The following is a 20205-nucleotide window of genomic DNA, read 5'->3' on the forward strand; positions in this document are numbered from 1 at the left end:
TTAATAGAACTCCATTAAGAAAGCTTATAGATTATCGCACTGAATAACGTTTTTAGACATTGAATATGAAGTTGGAAAAATACAGAGTGGTTCTGAAGTTATCTTTCATATGCTGTTTTCATTTAGGAGAGTAAATAACAATCTCAGAAACAATCTTTGCAAGTAAGCCTGGCACCTGACCTGGAGTTAATAAATGGCATCTGTTCAGCACATCTATCTGTATCTCTGATGAGTTTTCCATTTACTCTAGTAAATATTCAAGCAATACATCAATTTAGCAATGTAATTGATGTTCAGTTTAATTTACTTATTGGTATTGCTAATGATGCAATTATTAATTATGGTTTATTATTAATTATAATGGTTTACTCAATTGGAGCTCTTGGTCAGAGCTCATACCAGCATATCAGCTTTTGCCTGGGATTTTATTGGTCTTTGCAATGGTTTAATTTTACTTATTATATGAAGATTATATATGACTTCAGAGTAAACATGATGGGAAACAAAGCTATCTTTAATATTACCAATTTGATGGGTTCTCCTTATATGTCTTTGAATAATTTCCGTAGATGCTGGTGTATATTTATGTACATGTATGTATGCACAGACATGCATGTGGAGACCTCATCAAGAGTGGGCTACCTGTGTCTTTTAGCCAGTGTAGGGGCTTAATAGAGAGAATTTTCAGATTTCTACCTTGTTTCTTCTATGAGTAATAAGGAAGTTAAAAAATACTTCTAAAGTAGGGTCATAGAAATCATATAACCATTTTATTAAATCAGGTTATTCTCAATGGTTTGAAACATGTTGACATTATCTTATTACAAGTTTCCTTCTCTCACTCTCTTTCTTTCTTTTTTTCTCTTTCTAAAAAGCTCAGACCATTGTCATTGTTCTCCAGCAGAAATTTTGGCTAGTTAAAAGACTTCTAAAACAAATTCCATATATAATGGTGAAAAATGGTCGATAGCTTGCAAGTATTGAGTTCATAACACTTTATTCTTGACAGATACTCATTTCCTGTCTCTCTGATATGTACCCAGTTAACTTCCTTGTCATTGATGGATATATATTTCACTTCTTTGGTGCTGAAAATATAACATTTTGCCACTAATATTTATTTTCATGCTCTTTTCTTTCTATTAATCTCATTTCATCATTGATGAAAGTTTGGTCAGTGAATTTACTGGTAAGGACTTTGATCTGTCATCAGCATACTGAGAAAACACTTCTTCTGTGTACTGGCTGTCTCTTGGTGTGCTCGGTGGAACTGGTGTTCAGACATGTTCCTTCAGTCTCGGGATATTTTCTGGATGCCCATGGAAGGTCATCTGATAGTAGCTGCAGGTGCCTGTTTCCATCGTAATCCCCTCACTACTTCCTGGGGAGCAGTGTAGGAAAGACCACAACACTGGGCCTGTTGTCTTTACTTACTTCCACTTCCCCTTGTTTCTCTTATTTCTTTCCTTTTATATCCTTTGTGCTCTCCAAGAACTTCAACATAAATGGGAGAAGAATAGGCAAGTTATGAAAAGAGTGCAATTCAGAATGTGATTAATCGTGAGAGATCTTTGATGCAGTAAAGCTGTTCTCATATGTACTGAGGAAAAATAATAAGATACTAGGCTAGGTCATAGGAGCACCAAAAAAGTCAAAACAGCTTTGTCCCAAGGAACTCATGTTAGCATGTGATACAAAGAATTTACTAAAATGACTGAACTGAAAGTTGAAAGTAAGTTCTATGCAAGAGGGGTTAAGCAAGGTTCTCTAGTCATTCAGCGGGACAGAAAATACTTCCTACAAAGCAATCAAGAGCAATATTTGGGCTAGGTGACCTTTGAAAGATGGGCATGATTAGAACCAGTGAAAAGTGAGTAGGGGAATGGAGAAGGAGTGGCAGGAGTCCTGAGAAGGGAAATATTGGATGTATAGAGAAAACTGAACATGTCCATTGGGTTGGAACGTAGATGAAGGAAAGTATTTTTAAAAAAGGACATACATTTAGGGGAAGGGGTTGGAGCCAGCTCATGGAAGGCCTCGATTACCTTTTGAAAGAAGTGTTAGAAAACTCCTGGGGTTTTTGTTGTGTTTTTAAATGAAAGAGTGACCCGATTAGAGTAATTCTTTAGAAAGACCAATATGGCTGCAGTATGTGAAAGAGACTGGATGGGATGTCTACATGGGAGTCAAGTGCAAAAGTCCAGAAGGAAAATAAGCCAGGTTCATGGCAATGGGAATGGAGAAGAGATGAAGAAAGTATTGCATTTTTTTACCTTTCAGAGGTTGGATAGGGTGGTGAGAACTGACCTGTCTAAAGTCAAGTAACTCTTCTTCAACCCAAGGATAGATTGAGTAAATCTCCTTTGTAATATATTTCATTCTCATGTGCTGAGGGTCAAAATGCCTTGTATATACAACCAAAACTCACTTACTTGCTCTAACTTTTGTTGAGTACATGCTACATTCTAGGTACTAAGAATACAGAGAGGAAAAGATACAACTTTTCTCTGCAGAAACTTGAGCTCCCATTCTTGTTCAAAAATTTTCCTCATACCGATACAGATCACATATGGTCATGATTCTCTTTATAAATACCTCTTATGTGTTTTAAGAGATTCATTCAGTAAAGACTTACCAAGTGACCTCTGTGTTAAAAGCATTGTGTTAATCACAAGAAGTCAAATGTGGTAAGAAATACTCCTTACTTCTGAAAACCTCCTGTGGAAGACTATATCAGGGTACCTGCTGGTCTGCTCCTTGGTTAGATAAATGATCTGAATCCCTTGTCTCTTTTTACATTGTCCTTCTTTTCTCCCCTGTTGGTCATTTGTGTTTCCTTCCTTTGATTCCTTTCTGTGTCTCTACCTTGACTAGTATATTGTGCTCTGCAAGTCATTCCTCCGGTTCATTTCTAAGTAACATGGGCTGTATTACCAGGCCTTTCTATTCTGCACTTAGGCCCGGGAAGTCCTATGTCCTCCTATATTTATCCTATTCTTTCAGGATTTTAATTTTCTCTATTGCATTGTTCTGTACTACTGTTGTTTGCTTGTTTTCTTCTTCTCTTAGGCTCTTCTCTTTACACCTGACCAAGATGATTTTTAACTTGAGTCTTGTCATTCAGAGAGTTAGCAGTAGTCCCCCAAGTTTGCTGTGTTCGTCGGGAAGGTTCCAATGCAGTGAAACAGGAGTGAGCTTCACAGACAGGCCTGGACCCAGCATGTAGCTCCTTCACTTTGCTTCTCACTGTCAGGACAAGCTACTTATCCTGATTGCTTCTGCTGCCTTAGTTTCTTCATTTGTAAAATGGTGTTGATTACCCCTCGTGGTGAAATAGTAAATAAAGTTATATAAGATAACTAGCTCATAAAGTAGGACTTCCAAAAGGTCAGCCTTCTTCCTTCCTATGGAATATAGTAGTAGCACCTGGGCATTCAGGTGGCATTCCTTAAATTCCTTTGCAATTAGGGATCTCTTCCAATCTCTACTAACTGTAGAGACTCATAAAACTAGGGCTTGATTCCATGAGGTTTTGCCTCTTAACTGTGTAAAAGAATCATTTAAAACAGTGCACTGAAAGAAATTTGCTAACTGATAAAGTAAGATGTCAGTATATCAGAAGGTGTTTTAAAATTAACAACCCAATTAAATATTTTTCTTATTCTGCCATAGTCTGTGAAAACCTTCTTCACAGATATTTAGGACCAATGAGGTTCTCAAGTGGGATTTTTTCTTCATGCTGTGTAGGGAATCACCTAGGGTGTTACTTAGACATTCCTGGGTCCTACCTTAGACCTTTGATCTTGAGTCCCTGGAAAACCTAGTCATCTTTATGTTTCATAAGTTTTCTCCAAATGTTCTTAAACTCTCTATGAATGGAGAACCTCTGTTCTAGAAAATATTGAACAGAATGACACAATGAATATGTCTTGTTTATTAAAGAACTCCATTGTTTAAGGAAAAGCTGTATGTTTACTTAAGTGAGTATGGGAGGATTACATGACCCCACTCCCTCCTTGACCCCAGGAAACCTCATTACATTTCTGAGGGTTACCTTTTGGCCATGTGAATGGAACATATCACATTTCTGCCTTCAGTTTGCTAGATTCTGTACGTTGTTTGAATCTCAAAACTACTGATTCTTTTAGTAAGTATATAGACTTTATTAGGTATATTCACTTCTTGATAAAATAGGGAATGAATAATTTTAGGCAGCCACAAAAGCTATAAGGGGCTTTGACAAACATACAAACAGCTACTTCTTTGTGCAGGAAACTGTAGTGATTTTTTCTCCCACAGGAATGTTTTTTTTTTTTTTAAGATTTTATTTATTTATTTGACAGAGAGAGAGAGGTCACAAGTAGGCAGAGAGGCAGGCAGAAAGAGAGGAGGAAGCAGGCTCCCCGCTGAGCAGAGAGCTGGATGCGGGGCTCGATCCCAGGGTTCTGGGATCATGAAGAGCTGAAGGCAGAGGTCTTAACTCACTGAGCCACCCAGGTGCCCCCCACAGGAATGATTTTTAAGAGCTAAACATAAACTAGCTAGACCATGGCCCAAGACACAGAGTCTGAAAGGAAATCAGAGGGACAGCAGATTTCTATTTTAATGTCCCTAAACTTTAGTTTCAGACAAAACTCACTCTTAACAGGAGCGTCCTCCAAAAACATCCACTGGCATTCCCTTCATGGATTATTCACTTTGTATGAAAAGTGAACACAGCTGATACCTTCTTATTGACAAGTTGTTTCCTCATTTTATGACTTGACCATGATTTGAGAAATGCAAATGGAAAAAATAAAGCTATTTCATCAGAATAGTAACAGCACTAATAATTCTCTTGAAACTTTTAGTGCCCAGATAGTAAGTGATAAGGCTTTGATAGATCATCTTCCCCACAGGGTGTTGGCCACATCAATAAATGAAAGCAGTAGCTGTCATGAAATTAGAACAAAAATAAAAAAGTAGATTAATTTTTTAGAGACAGTATATATCAAACAATCCAGTATCTCAGTTTTATATGAGAAATTATATTTCTGATTATTACTTGTAAGCCGTACGCGTTCTGCATGCCCTACGGTGGAAATTAGGGACAAAGGAAGAGTTATAAATTCAAAAACATAATCAGGTTACAAATAATACATAAAATGCAAGTGTAGATTATTCCAGAGTAGTTGATTGACTTTGCATTCCCAGGAAGAAAAACAATGATATGTAATTTAAATGAAAAATCTTGTAGATGTTTCACGATTATGTATAACGTTAAAGGGACAGCTGGAAGACTGCAAGGAATTCTAATTTTCTGTACAAGACATGAATGAGCTGTCTCATGGTCTTATTTAAAACTAGGGTGTTGCTATTTTTAAGAAAAAGGAAAAAAACTACCTCTGCAAAAGGTAAAACAAAAGGAAAGAACCTATGAAAATTAATTAAAATAGCTTTTGTGTCCAAATGGTCATAAAAAGACTAGCGCAAAGTGGCTGAGGCTTCCTCAGTTGACGCTTGAAAATATCTTTCAGAATCGGAGCGCTGGGGAATGCGCTTGAGGACACAGTCATCTTACAAACGTCCTCAGCCGCCATTTTACTTTCTGCTTTTATTTTTCCTCATGTCTCATCTTGTAAGGTGTCTTGGCCTCGTCAGTTTCTCTTGTCAATCGTTCCCCTGGTTGCTGTCCCCAGCGTTTCTCTCTTCTTGACCTCCAAATACTGAGAGTGGTATTTTGGTGTTTGGTTTGCCACTGGAACCTTTTGCATGTAGTGGGAGTGAAGCATTTTGTTGCTTAGATTCAGCTCAAAGGTCAAACCCAAACATACGTTTTCCCCCGTGGGAGGCCAACCATGCACGTCCATAAATGGCAGCAGCATCCAGCCAGCGCTGGGCATCTGAGACCCAAGCACACCTCTGTGCAGCCGGTGGGGTGCCTTCTGTGGGCCCCTGCTCCTCGCCTTTCAGTTCCACTCACCCCTTTAGACCAGACATTGAACTCCCAGCCCGGGTGAGGTAGTCGCCTTCCCAATGGTCCCTAAATGCCTGGCCTCCTCCCCACCCCCCCACCGCCATGAGCCTGTGTAATACTACCCACGTACTCCTCTCGAGGCACAACTCCATTATCTCCTACTGCTCCTCCCTTCTTATATTCAGCACAGGCTGTCCTAGCTGGTAAGCAAAGCCAGGAAGCGAACCATAAAGCCTCAGTTTCCCATACCTCTCCTCCTCTACTCCCCAACCTTCACCTGGACTTCAGTCAGCGCAGCTACACAAGTATCTAATCACAGAGATGTCTTTGTGCTCTCTACCTCTCTGTCTTCGCTTATGAGGCATCCTTCTATTGGAATCTTCCCCTTCCTTCAAGCCCATTCATAGTCCACCCTCTAGAGAGGAGCCTTTCCAGACCTCCCTGTTCACTGTCCCCACAGTGGGTTCTAGAGCTCACCCGTGCACTTCATGTGGCTTCTGGTGTCGGGCCCTGAAGGCTGAGGTTCCAGTCTTACTCATCTCAAATTCCCCTGCAGATACAGTTACAGCACTTTGAGCATAAAAGGTACTCAGTAAGGGGTTGTGACTTTGAAGATTATGAAAACCAATATTAGCATTAGCCCATGATTCGGATTTCCCAAGCAAGTGTCCCTTCCAGAAATGCTTCCACCATCAATTCCTGACCACTTTTCATGTCCCTCCCCACCTTTGGGATACAACTCTGAGTGGTGTCATCCTCTGCCTTTTTCTCCTCCTCTCCCTCTTCTTCATCCTAGTTATGAGGAGTGAGGAGGGGGCCCTAGAGCTCTGTGCTCCTGGATAAACCCACGGCCCCTACCCCAACCTTCACATCTCCCCATCACAATCTGGATTCATTGCAATCACATCAGGATTCATTGCATTATGCCTTTCCCAACAAGCCCAGGTATCTAGCTTTCCCTCTCCCCCTCGACCTTCACCCCTATACCACTCAGTGCATCCCTTTCTCCTTTCTTTTTCTGCTGCTCAGAAGCCTCTGTGTCCTCTGAGACTGGAGGTTAGTCACCATTCAATCCCATGTATCTACAACCTCGCCCGTTCTTGCTCCCACTGTTATCGGCAATTATTTCAGAACTTCTCCTCCCTCCCCAAATTACTCTCACCTCCTGCTTCATGCACAGTCATACCTGTCATCTTGCTTCCTCTGTCACTGGGCAACTGAAGCAATCAGAAGAGCCCAGTTAAATGATCTACCACGAGACCCCCACATCTGCTTACTTTCAAGGCCGCTGTGCTTGGCATCTCCCATTTGTCTGGGTGAAGTCTCTGTCCTGTGGCTGAAGGCAGCCCCTCCCTGAGCACTGGCGCCCTCCCTTCCTGCCCTCCAAGGAAGGACACTGCTCCGGCGTCTTCTTTTCTCGCTGCCTCATCAAAATTTCTCTGTACGTTCTCCCATCTTCAAAACAAACACACTTCCGTTGACCCTTACATTCTTCTCTGGCTTGTGCACACTGTTGCTTCTTCCTCGGTCTGTATGCTCACTGACCTCCTCCTCCTCGCTGCTTTTCCTCCTTCGTCCATTGGCTGTTCCTTTTTGTCTCCATTACTGGTTCCTCCTTATGACCGCTCTCCCTCCGTTCACCTCCTAAGGGCCCTTGTGCAGTCTCATGGCTTTATATACCATCTTTTTGCTTACGACTCCCACATTTATGACCTTGATTTACCTGAATCTTTCCCCTTTATTTCCACCTGCCTACCCGATGTCTCCTTTGGATAGCTGATACCTCAAAACTGGCCCAAAACCCAACTCTTCATTTCCCTAACCTACCTCCCCACAAATGCTCTTCTCACTTCTCCACATTTCAGTCAAGGGCAACTCCATCTTACTCAGGATCAGCCTTCCAGGCTGGATGTTGTACCAACACCCTCTACTTCCCATATACGAGCAAATGCTGGGGCCTCAACTGTCCAGATATACCTAAGGTTGACCTTTTCTTACCACCTCCACTGCTATAGTCTCATCCTAATCTCTTGCATGGATTATTGTAATAGCCTCATCATTGACATTCCTGTCTCCACCATTGACCCACTATGGTCTCTTCTAACCACCACTGCCAGTGTGATCCGAACACGCGAGCTAGATCACGTCACTCCAACTCTCAGAATCCTCCCATAGCTCTCCCAGGCGGAGAGAAAACCAAGTCTTCCCAGTGAACTATGGAGGCACCCCCGACTCTGACACGGTGTCCCACCACTTTCCCGGCTCAGGCCACGGCAGGCCCAGCTCAGTATTCCACAATCCCATCTTGTACCTTTTAACTTTTTCTTCCCTTTGCCTAGAATATTCCTCCCTGAGTGTCAGTGGAGCTCCCTCCCTTCCCTCTTTCAGGTCTCTGCTTCTTCTCCAATCCCCTGTCTTCAAGCTGCATAGCACCTGCCCCACTCTCAAAGCACCCCCCTTGCCCCCGCCCCAATATGCGGGTTTCTCTGCAGACCAGCACTGATTCATACATGCTGACAGTATTTGTTTCCGTCTGGCTCTGGCCTTCCCCACCAGAATAGAACTTCCATGAGGACAGAGGTTTTGTTAGACCCATTTGTTCATTGTTGTATTCCTGAAATAGTGCATGGCACCATTGGGGTACTCAATAAAATCTTGTAGAATAAATCAAGAATATTGCTCATTTTCTCCAACATTTAGGGACAGCCTAGCACTGGTCACTATTACGCAGATGATCTGGGCAGCCAGGCTGTCCCTGGGCTATGCCTAATGTTCACTTTTCCTGTCAGGAAGGCTTCCTGTTTTCTCAAGGTGAGGCTGTCGTGGTGTTGGGGCCGCCGCCACCGCAGTCAGTAGCCCCAGCCAGCCATGATGGCTTTTGTGGCCTTCGAGCTTGCGTCCTTGGGTCTTCTGGAAAAATTTCTGCAGCCAGTTCAGTAGTCAAAATTGGGCCCAAACTTCAAACCAGTGGCTGAGTACATCATGTTCTCGGCCTGGCATGTGCTGTTATTTAATTTAACATCAGACACTAGGCCAAGACTCACTACTTTCTGCTAAGTTGGAAACCCACCGAATACAGCATTGGATAAAATCATTCCCTTTCTTTTGAGGGTTTTCACGTGAGATGTTGTATCTGTGACCTTACTTAAAGCAAGTTTACTGGAATACCACTTTTTAATTTTTTTGGTCGTTGAACAAAACAATCACCCAAAGCCATCTCTAGGAGTTAGTAGAGGGGGCATCTGTGAAGATTATGCTCTACAATTTCAGCAGAATGTCCCCCTCCATCTATGAAATGTTTGGCTTATTCATCATTTTAACAAATATGTTCAAGCCTAGATAATACTCCCTGTTAAATGCATGCATTTGAATATATTCCCTTTAAAAGGACCTAAATGTACAGTAAACTCTAAACAGAATGCACAGCAGAAGAGGGGGAAAAAATGCCCTTCCACAAAGAATTACAATTTATACCAAAAAAAAAAAAAAAAGGAATAAACGTTCATACCATTAGAAACCTGGCAAAAAAATAACAAGACAGAGGGGAAAATATGAAAACAACTCTTTAGCCAAGCAGTTTGTAAATTATACTATTAAATTCATAGATTTGTTCGGGGGGAGACAAGCTATCAGTTATAGCCACATTCTGTCACAAATTACTCTGTCCCAGGCTGACAGACAGCTCGCAATTGCAAATTTCCCAAAAAACAAAAGTGGAGAAAAGAGCATCCTGTGGAAGGGGGTCATAAAGATGTCCGTTTCCGGAAAAGCTGGAGGGGCAGGGCAGGGAGACAATGGCAGGAATGGTGTGTACCCAGAGTGAACTTGGAATTAGTGACACACACCTCCGTGAGATTATCTCAGTGGGGTGGCTTACTTATTCCATCCCAGCCTATGTTTGCCGTTGTTGCTTCCCGGATCAGTCCTAAACCCGGACATTCCAATCAACCCCCTTGTCCTGGGGCTGTCACCGTGATCTGGTGGCAGCGCCCCGCAGCAGGCAAAAGGAGGGTCGCTCACCGCCAGCCCAGGCCAACCCTCCTCTCCTTTTCTGAGCTGCTCTCCCATTCTGCATGATTGCCACCATAATCACATTGCAACTGTGTCCTGCAGAGATAGAACATTTCATTTTCTTGACCTGCAATGTGAAATGAGTTAAAAGTAAGCGCTAAAGAATGATAATACTGAGCTTATGCTAGCTGAATAACAATGGACTTGCCTGCTTCCCAAGGGAATGAAAGGCTCAGAGGGGGTCTCTTTTCCTGTCTCAAAGATGGGTAGAGTATTCCACTGGTTCTCATAAGACACAGGCAAAATGTGGGCTAAAGTGAAACATAACCAGTTGTTTTTTAACAGAAGCAAACGTGACCGTTAACAAGACAAACTTCCCTTACTGAGAGTTTATGACGTACTGTGTGTGTGTGTGTGTGTGTGTGTGTGTGTGTGTGTGTGTGTTTTAATGTATTTCAGTCTTTTAGGCTAAGAGAAGTCTTTCTATATTTCTTTCCCAAGTGTTGTACTTAATTGGCATAATTTAGTTACAAAGAAATTCAGTGAATCAGTTATTTACAAAATATATTTGGGCCATTTGAAATCTACTAACTGGTGAGATCAGTGGGACCGCTCCCAGTATGCCAGCATTTGGAAGAATAAAGCCAATTTCATTTTTTTTTTTTTTTAAGTTACAAAAGAGGGACGCCTGGGTGGCTCAGTTGTTAAGCAGCTGCCTTTGCCCAGGTCACGGTCCCAGGGTCCTGAGATGGAGCCCTGCATTGAGCTTCCTGCTCTGCGGGAAGACTGCTTCTCCCTCTCCCACTCCCCCTGCTTGTGTACCCTCTCTCGCTGTTTCTCTGTCAAATAAATAAATAAAATCTTTAAAGTTAGAAAAGAAATCAAAATTGGAAAACATAGCCCCTTTTTTACTTTTGTGCATTTAAAATTTTTATTTTAAATGTTTTTTTAAATTTTCATCTTTTTGTAGCACACATTTTATCTTTAAATCTTTCTTAGCAATTTATTTAATGTATCAGTATCCTACAAATCCACCACTCAGTTCCAGTGGCATATTAGAGGGGTATACATAAGATGTAATTACACTAAAAAATAATAAACATTAACAGTCTCAATGTTTATCTGGATAACTAGTGTGAGGGATATTCATTTAAATAAAGTAGCAGGACTTCCCCCTGAAGTCATCAGAAATAAAAACTACCTAAAACACTTTACACAGAAGGATTTGTATTCAGTAAGGTGTGATTTTTACATCATGATGGCTCTCATTATAATTGTCCCTTTGATTGGAACGCACATGTGGATGGAAAGTCACCTTCTTTTTTTTTTTCTTTTTACACCATGAAATTTATTTCATATATAGATATACATGTGTGTACATAAAGAGCATTGTGTATGTATTATATAATACATGAATATATGAGGTTTGCATTAAATATAAATACTACTACATGTGGATTACATAATATATGTATAGCTAGGGGTTGAATTGTATCCCCCAAAAAAGATGCATGGAAGTCCTAACCCCCCCAGTACCTCATAACGTTACCTTTTTTTTTGTCTTTTGTTTTTTTATTTTTGACATTTTCTTTTTTTTCTTAATTTAACTTAATTTTTTTTTTCAGTGTTCCAAGATTCATTGTTTGTATACCACACCCAATGCTGCATGCAATACCTGCCCTCCTTAATACCCACCACCACCGGGCTCACCCAACTCCCTACCCCCTCCCCTCCAAAGCCCTCAGTGTGTCTTTCAGAGTCCACAGTCTCTCGTGGTTCGTCTCCCCCTCCAATTTCCCCCAACTCACTTCTCCTCTCCATCACCCCGTGTTCTCTGTATTATTCCTTGTGCTCCACAAGTAAGTGAAACCATATGATAATTGACTCTCTCTGCTTGACTTATTTCACTCAGCATAATCTCTTCCAGTCCCATCCATGTTGATGCAAAAGTTGGGTATTCATCCTTTCTGATGGAGGCATAATACTTCATAGTATATATGGACACCTTCTGCCTTGTGTGTCTCCCCAGTCTTAACCAGCTTCATCAGGCAAATGGCCATAGATGGGTTCAAGAGGCAGCATTTCGTATAAAATCTTAACATGAAAAACTTTTGAAAGAAATGTAGTTTATATGTTTCCAATGGAAACAGATGGAAAGTGAGAGCTTGACACAGTTTCCCTGTGATGATTCATCTGAGGACAGTCTCAGTCTAGAATGCACCAGATATAAGGATGGCTAACTTTTTCAAGAATCAGGTGACGCACAAATGGAAAACCCAACGAGAGGGTAGAAAGGGCTGGTCTCAATATTCAATTTTAACTACATTTTTTACCAAAAAAATTCTAAGGCAAATTTGGACATAAAATTCCTACTTTCAGAATGATCTGTCCTGATGCCCTAGTGAGGGTGGTGGCGCAATGCCTTGGGTGCTCAGCATTATCATGTTCTGATTAAAAAGGGTAGAAGGCCTTAAAAAATAATGGATTCTGCTTAGTGAATTGAACGTTACATTCCTAATATTTTTCTTTGTCCTGAACTCATTTAGCAAAGGAAATGGATATTTCATCAGACATAGATTTGACATTCCATCACATTATACCATAAACAGGACAAACGGTGTTTTGGAAATGGGAAAGCGGGCACACAAGACAGTAGCCACTGGAAGGCTCTTGGTTATCTCATTTAAACAGATATTAAATGTGGGTGCCAGTAGTGTGATCATCAGCTGCCTCCCACTTTGTGAATAAATTGCTTAGAAGGAGTCTTTTGCCTACCAGATGTGACCTAGATTCAGATTTCCAAAGGCAGGGGGAAAATCTCTATTGTGTTAAAAAACAATTGCTGGTAAAATGCATGGTAAATGAGCTTATCTCACTTTTCCAGGTGTTTGGGCTAATATGTTATGGAATTACTGCTTCACTTATGAAAAATAATTGAGGAAAATGTTTCAGCAAATCAAATTTGGATAAAGGCTGAGGATAGCTATTGTGTTGTTAGCAAGTTTTTAAACGGCAGAAAGAGCAAGGAGCCAATAGAGATAATAAAATACAAAAAAACTGTTTGAGAAGAGTCTCTTAGAAAAGGGTCAGGCGTGGGTGTGCTACCCAACTTATGTTATGGTTTTGTAAAATATTGAAGAACAATATGAACAATTACCTTCCTTTCAGTGCCTATGAAAGCTGTGGGAAAAAAATCAAAAGCTTGTCTGTCTGCTGGCTCTGATAAGTCTTCTTACTCTGTTAAATGCAGCAAAATGTTTAAAAATGTAACATCTTTATTCTCTTACCCATCGTCTGTCCTTTTTCATTTCCTTCCACCTTTAGGAGCTGCCACTCCAAAGCCAGTCCCAGAACCCGAGAAGGAAACAGACCATACCGTCAAAATTGCTGGAGTCATTGCTGGCATCTTGCTGTTCGTTATTATATTCCTTGGAGTTGTGTTGGTGATGAAGAAAAGGTGAGCTCCTAGCTATTGCCAGAAATGCGGTTCTGTCCCATTGTTTGCCAAGTTGCTTCATGCATGTGAAAATATTCAGTTATTGAATTGGTTTTGAAGACACACCTGTGACCCTGATTGTTCCTATTTCTCATCTAGGCTTCAAAGTTATGAGACAAAATTCAGAGTAATGATTGTGGTGTTGTATGACGATGCCAAGCATATCATGCCAAGTTAATGTAAGACGATGTGCTTCCCACACATTGGTGCATAAAGTTCTGCAGAATCTTTAAAGACATTTACTAATCAGGAAATTTTTAGTGCTGATTACAGATATATTAACACATTTGCTGTTCTCAAGGACACGAGAAACGAGAGTTTTCCTTCTCATTATGATGAAGATCATGGTGATGACCGGGTTTATTGAGCCCGTGTTATGGGCAGGCAGGCACCATGCTAGGGCCTTAATCTGCACTACACCATGAGAAAGAGACTCTCGAAAAACAGCCTAACAGGAGCACAGCCCATGGTATGACCCAGGACAAGAATAAAGCACATTGGATGTTGTCAGATTGCTCTGTTTAGTTGAGGGGTGGTCTGGGAGAGGAGAAAACCCTATGTGGCTATAATAAGCAATCTTCGCCTCCCACCCTTGAAAAATATACAGTGCCTTTCGTGTTGTAGAAATGAATAAGAAATTACTTAATGGTACAGTGTTCAACTTATATAAAAATTACCAACATAAAAATATAGATAGTGATATCTTAATAGCTTAATTTTGCCCAAACAGTAATAATACTCAAACCTTAATCCTTTTCTCTGTAGTTTAAAAACAATTATAGGGTGGGAGTAAGGTCGTGGATGGTAGGAGGTGAGGATGGAGAGGTCAACAAAGCAAAGTCTTAAAGGTCTGTTCTTGTCTGTCATCTAAGGAAGCTGGACTTGGTCCTGAGATCCGCTGATGGCCTTTAGAAAGCAGGTAGTAATGGGATGTCATTCTAATCTTAGAAACACTACTCTGATGTTAGGATTGAACACAGTGAGGAGGGAAAGGAACTCAAATCAGGGGGAGCAGTTGCATGAAGAGGGACAGCTCTAGAAATATTAGGAAGTGAGTTTTAGTGGCCATTTGGAGGCAGAAGCCCAGGAAGCAACAACATAAAAAGAACCTAGTTCCTGGCTGGGACAATTTAGTGGTGATATTACCAATCAGAAAATGTGGAATATGGAAAGTAGAACATATGTGGGGACTGAAGATTGGAGAGGTAGGTGGTGTACTTTTTTAGTTCACTGTTCCCATGAAGTTCAGTGGAAACTTCCACCAGGCAGTAGATGTGCTGGAGCGGACTTAGAATAACACTTCCCACAGTCTGGTCATCAGCCGTTGCCAAGCTGACGCCCTGAGCTTGGATGAGGTCACTCAGAGTCCCTGTAGAATGAGAAGGAAGTCAAGGAAAGAGAAAACCTCGGGTAATGCAGTATATCTAGGGGGTGAGTTCATATCCACATGTGTACACATACGTATGTATCTCTTCTTGCTTTGTCCTTCATCTGATGTTTAGCCATCGCTCTGTCCCAGCCGCACATGGTAGCAATGGGCCCCCATCATTTGAGCGCTTTCTTCCCACCTATTCTACCACTTCAATTCCTTTCTTTTTTCCACCAATCATTGAATTTCTCTCCTTATTTTTCTTTCCATTTTTTTTTTCTTCTGATGAGACCTTTTAAGATCCACTCTTTCAGTGCGGCTCCTGGGTGGCTCAGTCAGTCAAGTGTCTGCCTTCAGCTCAGATCATGATCCCAGGGTCCTGGGATGGAGTCCCATGGCGGGCTTCCTACTCAGTGGGGAGTCTGCTTCTCCCTTTTCCTCTCCCCCTCCCTACCCCCACTTGTGCTTGATCTCTCTCTCTCTCTGTGTGTCAAATAAATAAAATCTTTAAAAGAAAAAATATCTACTCTCTTAGCAACCGTTAAATGTGCAACCCTGTGCTGTTAACTGTGGTCACCACCCTGTACATTCGATCCCATGACCTATTAGTCATGTAATAGAAGTCATTTCATTTTTATTCTTTTTTCTTTTCATTTCATTTTTCTGCAACTTTCTCTTCTTTATCCTTCTTTTTTTCTTCTCTAGCTATTTGTCTCTTTAGTTCTTGCCTCCTCCAAGTCTCTCTCTCTCTCTCTCTCTTTTTTTTGGTTGTTGTTGTTTCTTCTTACTTGTCCATCACCTCTTAGCACTTTTCTCCTGAATGCTCTGCTTTGCTCCCCACCCCAGTGTTTATGCAGATAGCTTATCTTTGCTGCCAGTGGTTGGTCCCATTCTTGTTTTTAATATTATTCAGTATAAATCTGAAGCAACACTAGGCCTTTCCATGCCTGGAAATACAAACTAAACATTTTGAAGAGATTTCTTTTCAGTTGAGGGAATAGGTTAGATTCTTGTGTCTTCTGGCAAACTCTCTATGAGGAATAGCCTGAGACTACTAATCCAGTTGCCCTCGTGACCTTAGCTAAATGTCATTTCATCCTCCAAGGATCTATTTCTGCTGGATTAATTCATTATTCTACCTAGGTCTCTCAGGTAGTCATGGAGGTTATGTTATAAATTATGCATTTGAAGAGCTTGCCTCCAGTAACATATGGTCTTGATACAACATTAGACTAAATACCAATAACTCATATCAAATTTACATGATTATTTACTAAGTTCTAATCTGAAAAGGGTTGTTTTCACAGCACGTACCACTTTTGTTTGTGCTTTTTCTGAAATACAGACTGTGCTCTCCAGAAAGTAAATTTGCCAATACATCATGCCTATAAATACAAAACTTCTAAAATTTAGACCTGAATAGTCATGTGGTACAAATTTTCATATTCAATAGGAATTCTTAAGAAAATTCCAGTTGTTTGGGGTTTTCTCTAAAATTTTAGTCCCAATTTTAAAAGCTGTATTTTTAAATCATTAAAACATGATATTAATCATGAATAAGTTGCTGGAGTATCACTGATATGTAATAAGCCACATGGTTTGGTTAGAAGAACACTGAATTGGTTTTTTTTATTGAGGCCTAATTGCTGTATAATATTACATTAATTTCAGGCATACAACATCATGATTCAATATTTGTATGTATTATGAACTGATCGCCATAATGAATTTAGTTACACCCCTCATGACGTTCTGACCCCCCTTCCCCCACTTTGCTCACCTCCCACCACCCCCAGGAGAACACCGACTTTAGATTTGGCATTCCTAGACCTGTATTTTAACTATGTTTGTGGTTCTGAACTTCTCTGGGCCTTAGTGTCCTCATTTGTAAATTGAGAAAATTATACTGGATGATCTCTGTCCCTCCCACTTCCAAAATACCAGGTTTTCTGTATGCCACAGCCTCTGATGACACCGCATGTGTGCTATTCTAGAAGTACAGTGGGCGGCCCATTGCTGTATTTCGTTATTTAAACAAAGCCTGTAGCTCTTTCAAAGGCTGTCTCGGTTTGGTCAGCTCAAGTCTGAAAGTGTGACTCGGTGACCCACTTTTAGCCCTGTTTCCCACCGTGAGACAGGAGGCCCTCAGTGAAAAGGAGGGTGCTGGGAGGAAAATGAAAACAGGGAAGGAGGGAGAGGGAAGGGAAAGAACTTGCCCCAGGTGTGGGGTTCGTGTGTCATTAGTCATTTTCGCTGGTTAAAGCCTGTTGCTAATCGGACTCCGGTTCCGTTCCTGTACTAGCTAGTTAGCTCCCGGTGCTTCTGCCCACTGCGCTTGGCGTCAGCCAACGCGCTATGTGTCGTTGGTCATAAAGACAGACTGGGCCCAGGAGAAAGTGTGGTGGAATGTGCTCATCAATATTTCTGGAAATGCGATGGGAAGTCTGTCCTGCCTAGGGAAAGTCACTAGTTACCGTCCGTGTGTGTCAGCATTTCGGCCAGGTGGGCCTGAGCTCCTGAGATTCGAGGGGGGGCGGACAGCAAATTTAATTGGGAGGCATTGCTAATTATTAGCTTAGCTAAGATCACGTTGCTTTCTGAAGGACTGGCCTTCTATAAAAAGTAGTTGCTGAAGGTAGGCCTCTGGGAGAATGGGTAAAAGCTGTTCAGCTCATGCTAACTCGTGGAATTCTTTGACATTGAGGCAATAATGACTAAAAACGGAGATAACCATCAGTTTTATTTGGCTATAATGTTTTATAAACCTATCACAGATGAATGACTAGTTGTTATTTTGTTGATGAATATTAATCCATTTGAGCCTTGCTTGGACTAATACAGTATGAAACCACCTTTTCCTTAAAAACTGTTAAAAAACCTTTACATTTATTTTTACTTTATCTGATAAGGAAGGAAACTTATTATTATTTTCTCTTTCCCAAAAAGAGTCATGGGACGATATACAATTAACTCTTGAACAACGTAGGGGTGAATGGCACAGACCCCCCTCACACATCCAAGTATAAGTGCTCTCCCAAACTCAACTTCTGATAGCCTACTATCAATTGATAACATAATCAATTAACACATATTTTGTATGTTGTATGTTTTATTTTTTTTATTTTTTTAAAGATTTTATTTATTTATTTGACAGACAGATTACAAGTAGGCAAGAGAGGCAGGCAGGGAGAGAGAGGAGGAAGCAGGCTCTCCACAGAGCAGAGAGCCCGATGTGGGGCTCGATCCCAGGACCCTGGGATCATGACCTGAGCTGAAGGCAGAGGCTTTAACCCACTGAGCCACCCAGGCGCCCCTGTTGTATGTTTTATATACTATATTCTAATAGAGTAGGCTAGAGAAAAGAGTGTTATTAAGAAAATCATAAGAAAAATACATTTACACTACTGTATTGTGGGGAAAAAATAGTGTGTAAGTGGACCCACACAATTCAAACCTGTGCTGTTCGAGGGTCAGTTGTATTCTCAAAATAAATATAAAATAAGTTGAGCAAGAGATACTTAGTGTTTATCATTTTTCATCCATATATAATTAAATATATTTGTGAAAATGAAAATACCTGCATTTTCAACATTTTTCATAGGGAATAATTTATCTCAATAACATGTTTGACAGGATTTAGTATACAAGCACCATCAATTTTACCCTGATTAATTATATTTACTATTGTTTCTAAAATTGCTATAGATCTTTTAGAAATTTGAGAACATTTGTATTAATTACAGTAATATTCCTGTTTCAGTTAACTGTGGTAAATAGCAATTAGAGAAGTTGTAGCTCAATGAAAATAATTAAAGAGATATGCATTCTTGGCCAAAATAGCAAATGTTAGCTTTTCAACTACATGAACACCTGTTTTAGGTAAAAGTGACTATTTTAATCCTGAAGCACAATACCTCTACCTCCTTTCCAGAACATATTTTAACAAGTGTACATTTTGCAAATGCAGCACTTGTCATTAAGTATTTAAAACCTATTCTATTATATTTAAACAATACTGGTACGGAGAGAAAAATCTTAATAAAAATAAGAAGTATTTCTGAAGACATCATGAAACAAAAAGATAAGAGAGAAAATTTGATGACAGCCCAATTTTCAAAGAGAGGTCTATAGTATGTGGCTGGAGGCAACTTGACATTATCTATAGTTCTTCTGCTATACCTATTGACATATGCGGTAGGAAATTTTTTCCACCATAGCTCAGTGCGAGCTGTATGTGGAAAATGTCTTAAGTCTGGATGCTCTATTGAGAGTCTTGTTTCAAAATCACATTTTCTGGAACCACACTGAGAGAGTCTTACGTAGACATTGCTTTATGATTATTATTTAGAGTATGTCCAGCCAGATAAAGAAGCAGATGCTGAGATTTTTCCGCTCTGAAACATAACATGCTTTGGCATGCAAGGAACGGGATAACTGGGTACACAAAGAAGTATGGGTATGTCACCCTAACCTATCAATCAGCTAATATCCTTCAGTTTTCTAGATGGAAACTGGATGGGTTTGTGGTCCAGAGGTAAGTAAAACAAATTGAGGCCTCCTCTAACCCAGACTTTATGTGATTATCCTAAGAGCTCCTATCCTAGGAGCCACTTCTGGACTCAATCTAATGGTTTGACTCTTATGTTCTATTAAGGGTTCTTTGGGAGCTGCTTATACAGAAGATTTTATTTTAAACAGAAGGGTGGGGAATACAGGCATCAAGTTTTTTATTTAATTTCTATTTTATAAGAGGAAAGTATCAGAAAATGGTAAAGGACGGTCGTACAGACCTGGCCTGAATCCCCGCTCCTAGCTGGTAGCAGAATGAGCGGGGAGCAGTTACCTACCCTGTCTGAACTCAGTCCGCAGTGGGAAGTGTGGCAGTGAGGCTACTGGGTCTTTCGTAGGGCACCACGAAGATTAAGGCAGATAACACGTCCACACAGCTGGTGCTTGACAAATGATAGCACAGAGGCCCAGAAGTTTGGAAAGTTGTTCAAGATGACAGAGGTAGTACAGGTAGTACAGACTTAGCGTAAGTCAGGTGTGTGCAGTTGTTAACCACTCTGCTCCACTGCGTGTGGCCACAGCATTCACCTCAGAGATGTCTCCGGCTCTGTTAAAACTGAGGTGCCTTCTTCGAGCAACTGCTGGAACTGGCACCATCATCAGCTTGTGGCAGTTTACCATTGCTGTGAGTCTGCAAACGCCTGAAACTCTGCCACCGTGTTTTAATCTCCCTTTTGAGCCATCACAGGAAGAGAACTAAACTAAAGCTTTCTCCACTTCCGTCTTTACAGAAGTGTTTTGTAAATCCTTTCAAGGATGTGTATTTCATGTCATTTTATTCAGCCGTTAAGTTTCCTTCGGATA

At 40.7% G+C, this 20205-nt stretch overlaps 1 protein-coding gene across 1 annotated transcript in view; it reads left to right on the top strand.

The window, feature by feature from the left end:
- PTPRM (protein tyrosine phosphatase receptor type M) overlaps positions 1-20205 on the top strand; it is a 777217-nt gene that overhangs the window by 545787 nt on the left and 211225 nt on the right. Inside the window, 1 exon segment of the mRNA XM_080821527.1 lies at positions 13292-13424. Within this exon segment, the coding sequence (XP_080677653.1) occupies positions 13292-13424 (133 nt within the window).

This window comes from Martes martes (genome assembly GCF_963455335.1).
Source record: "Martes martes genome assembly, chromosome: 13".
NCBI classification, from domain to species: Eukaryota; Metazoa; Chordata; class Mammalia; order Carnivora; family Mustelidae; genus Martes; species Martes martes.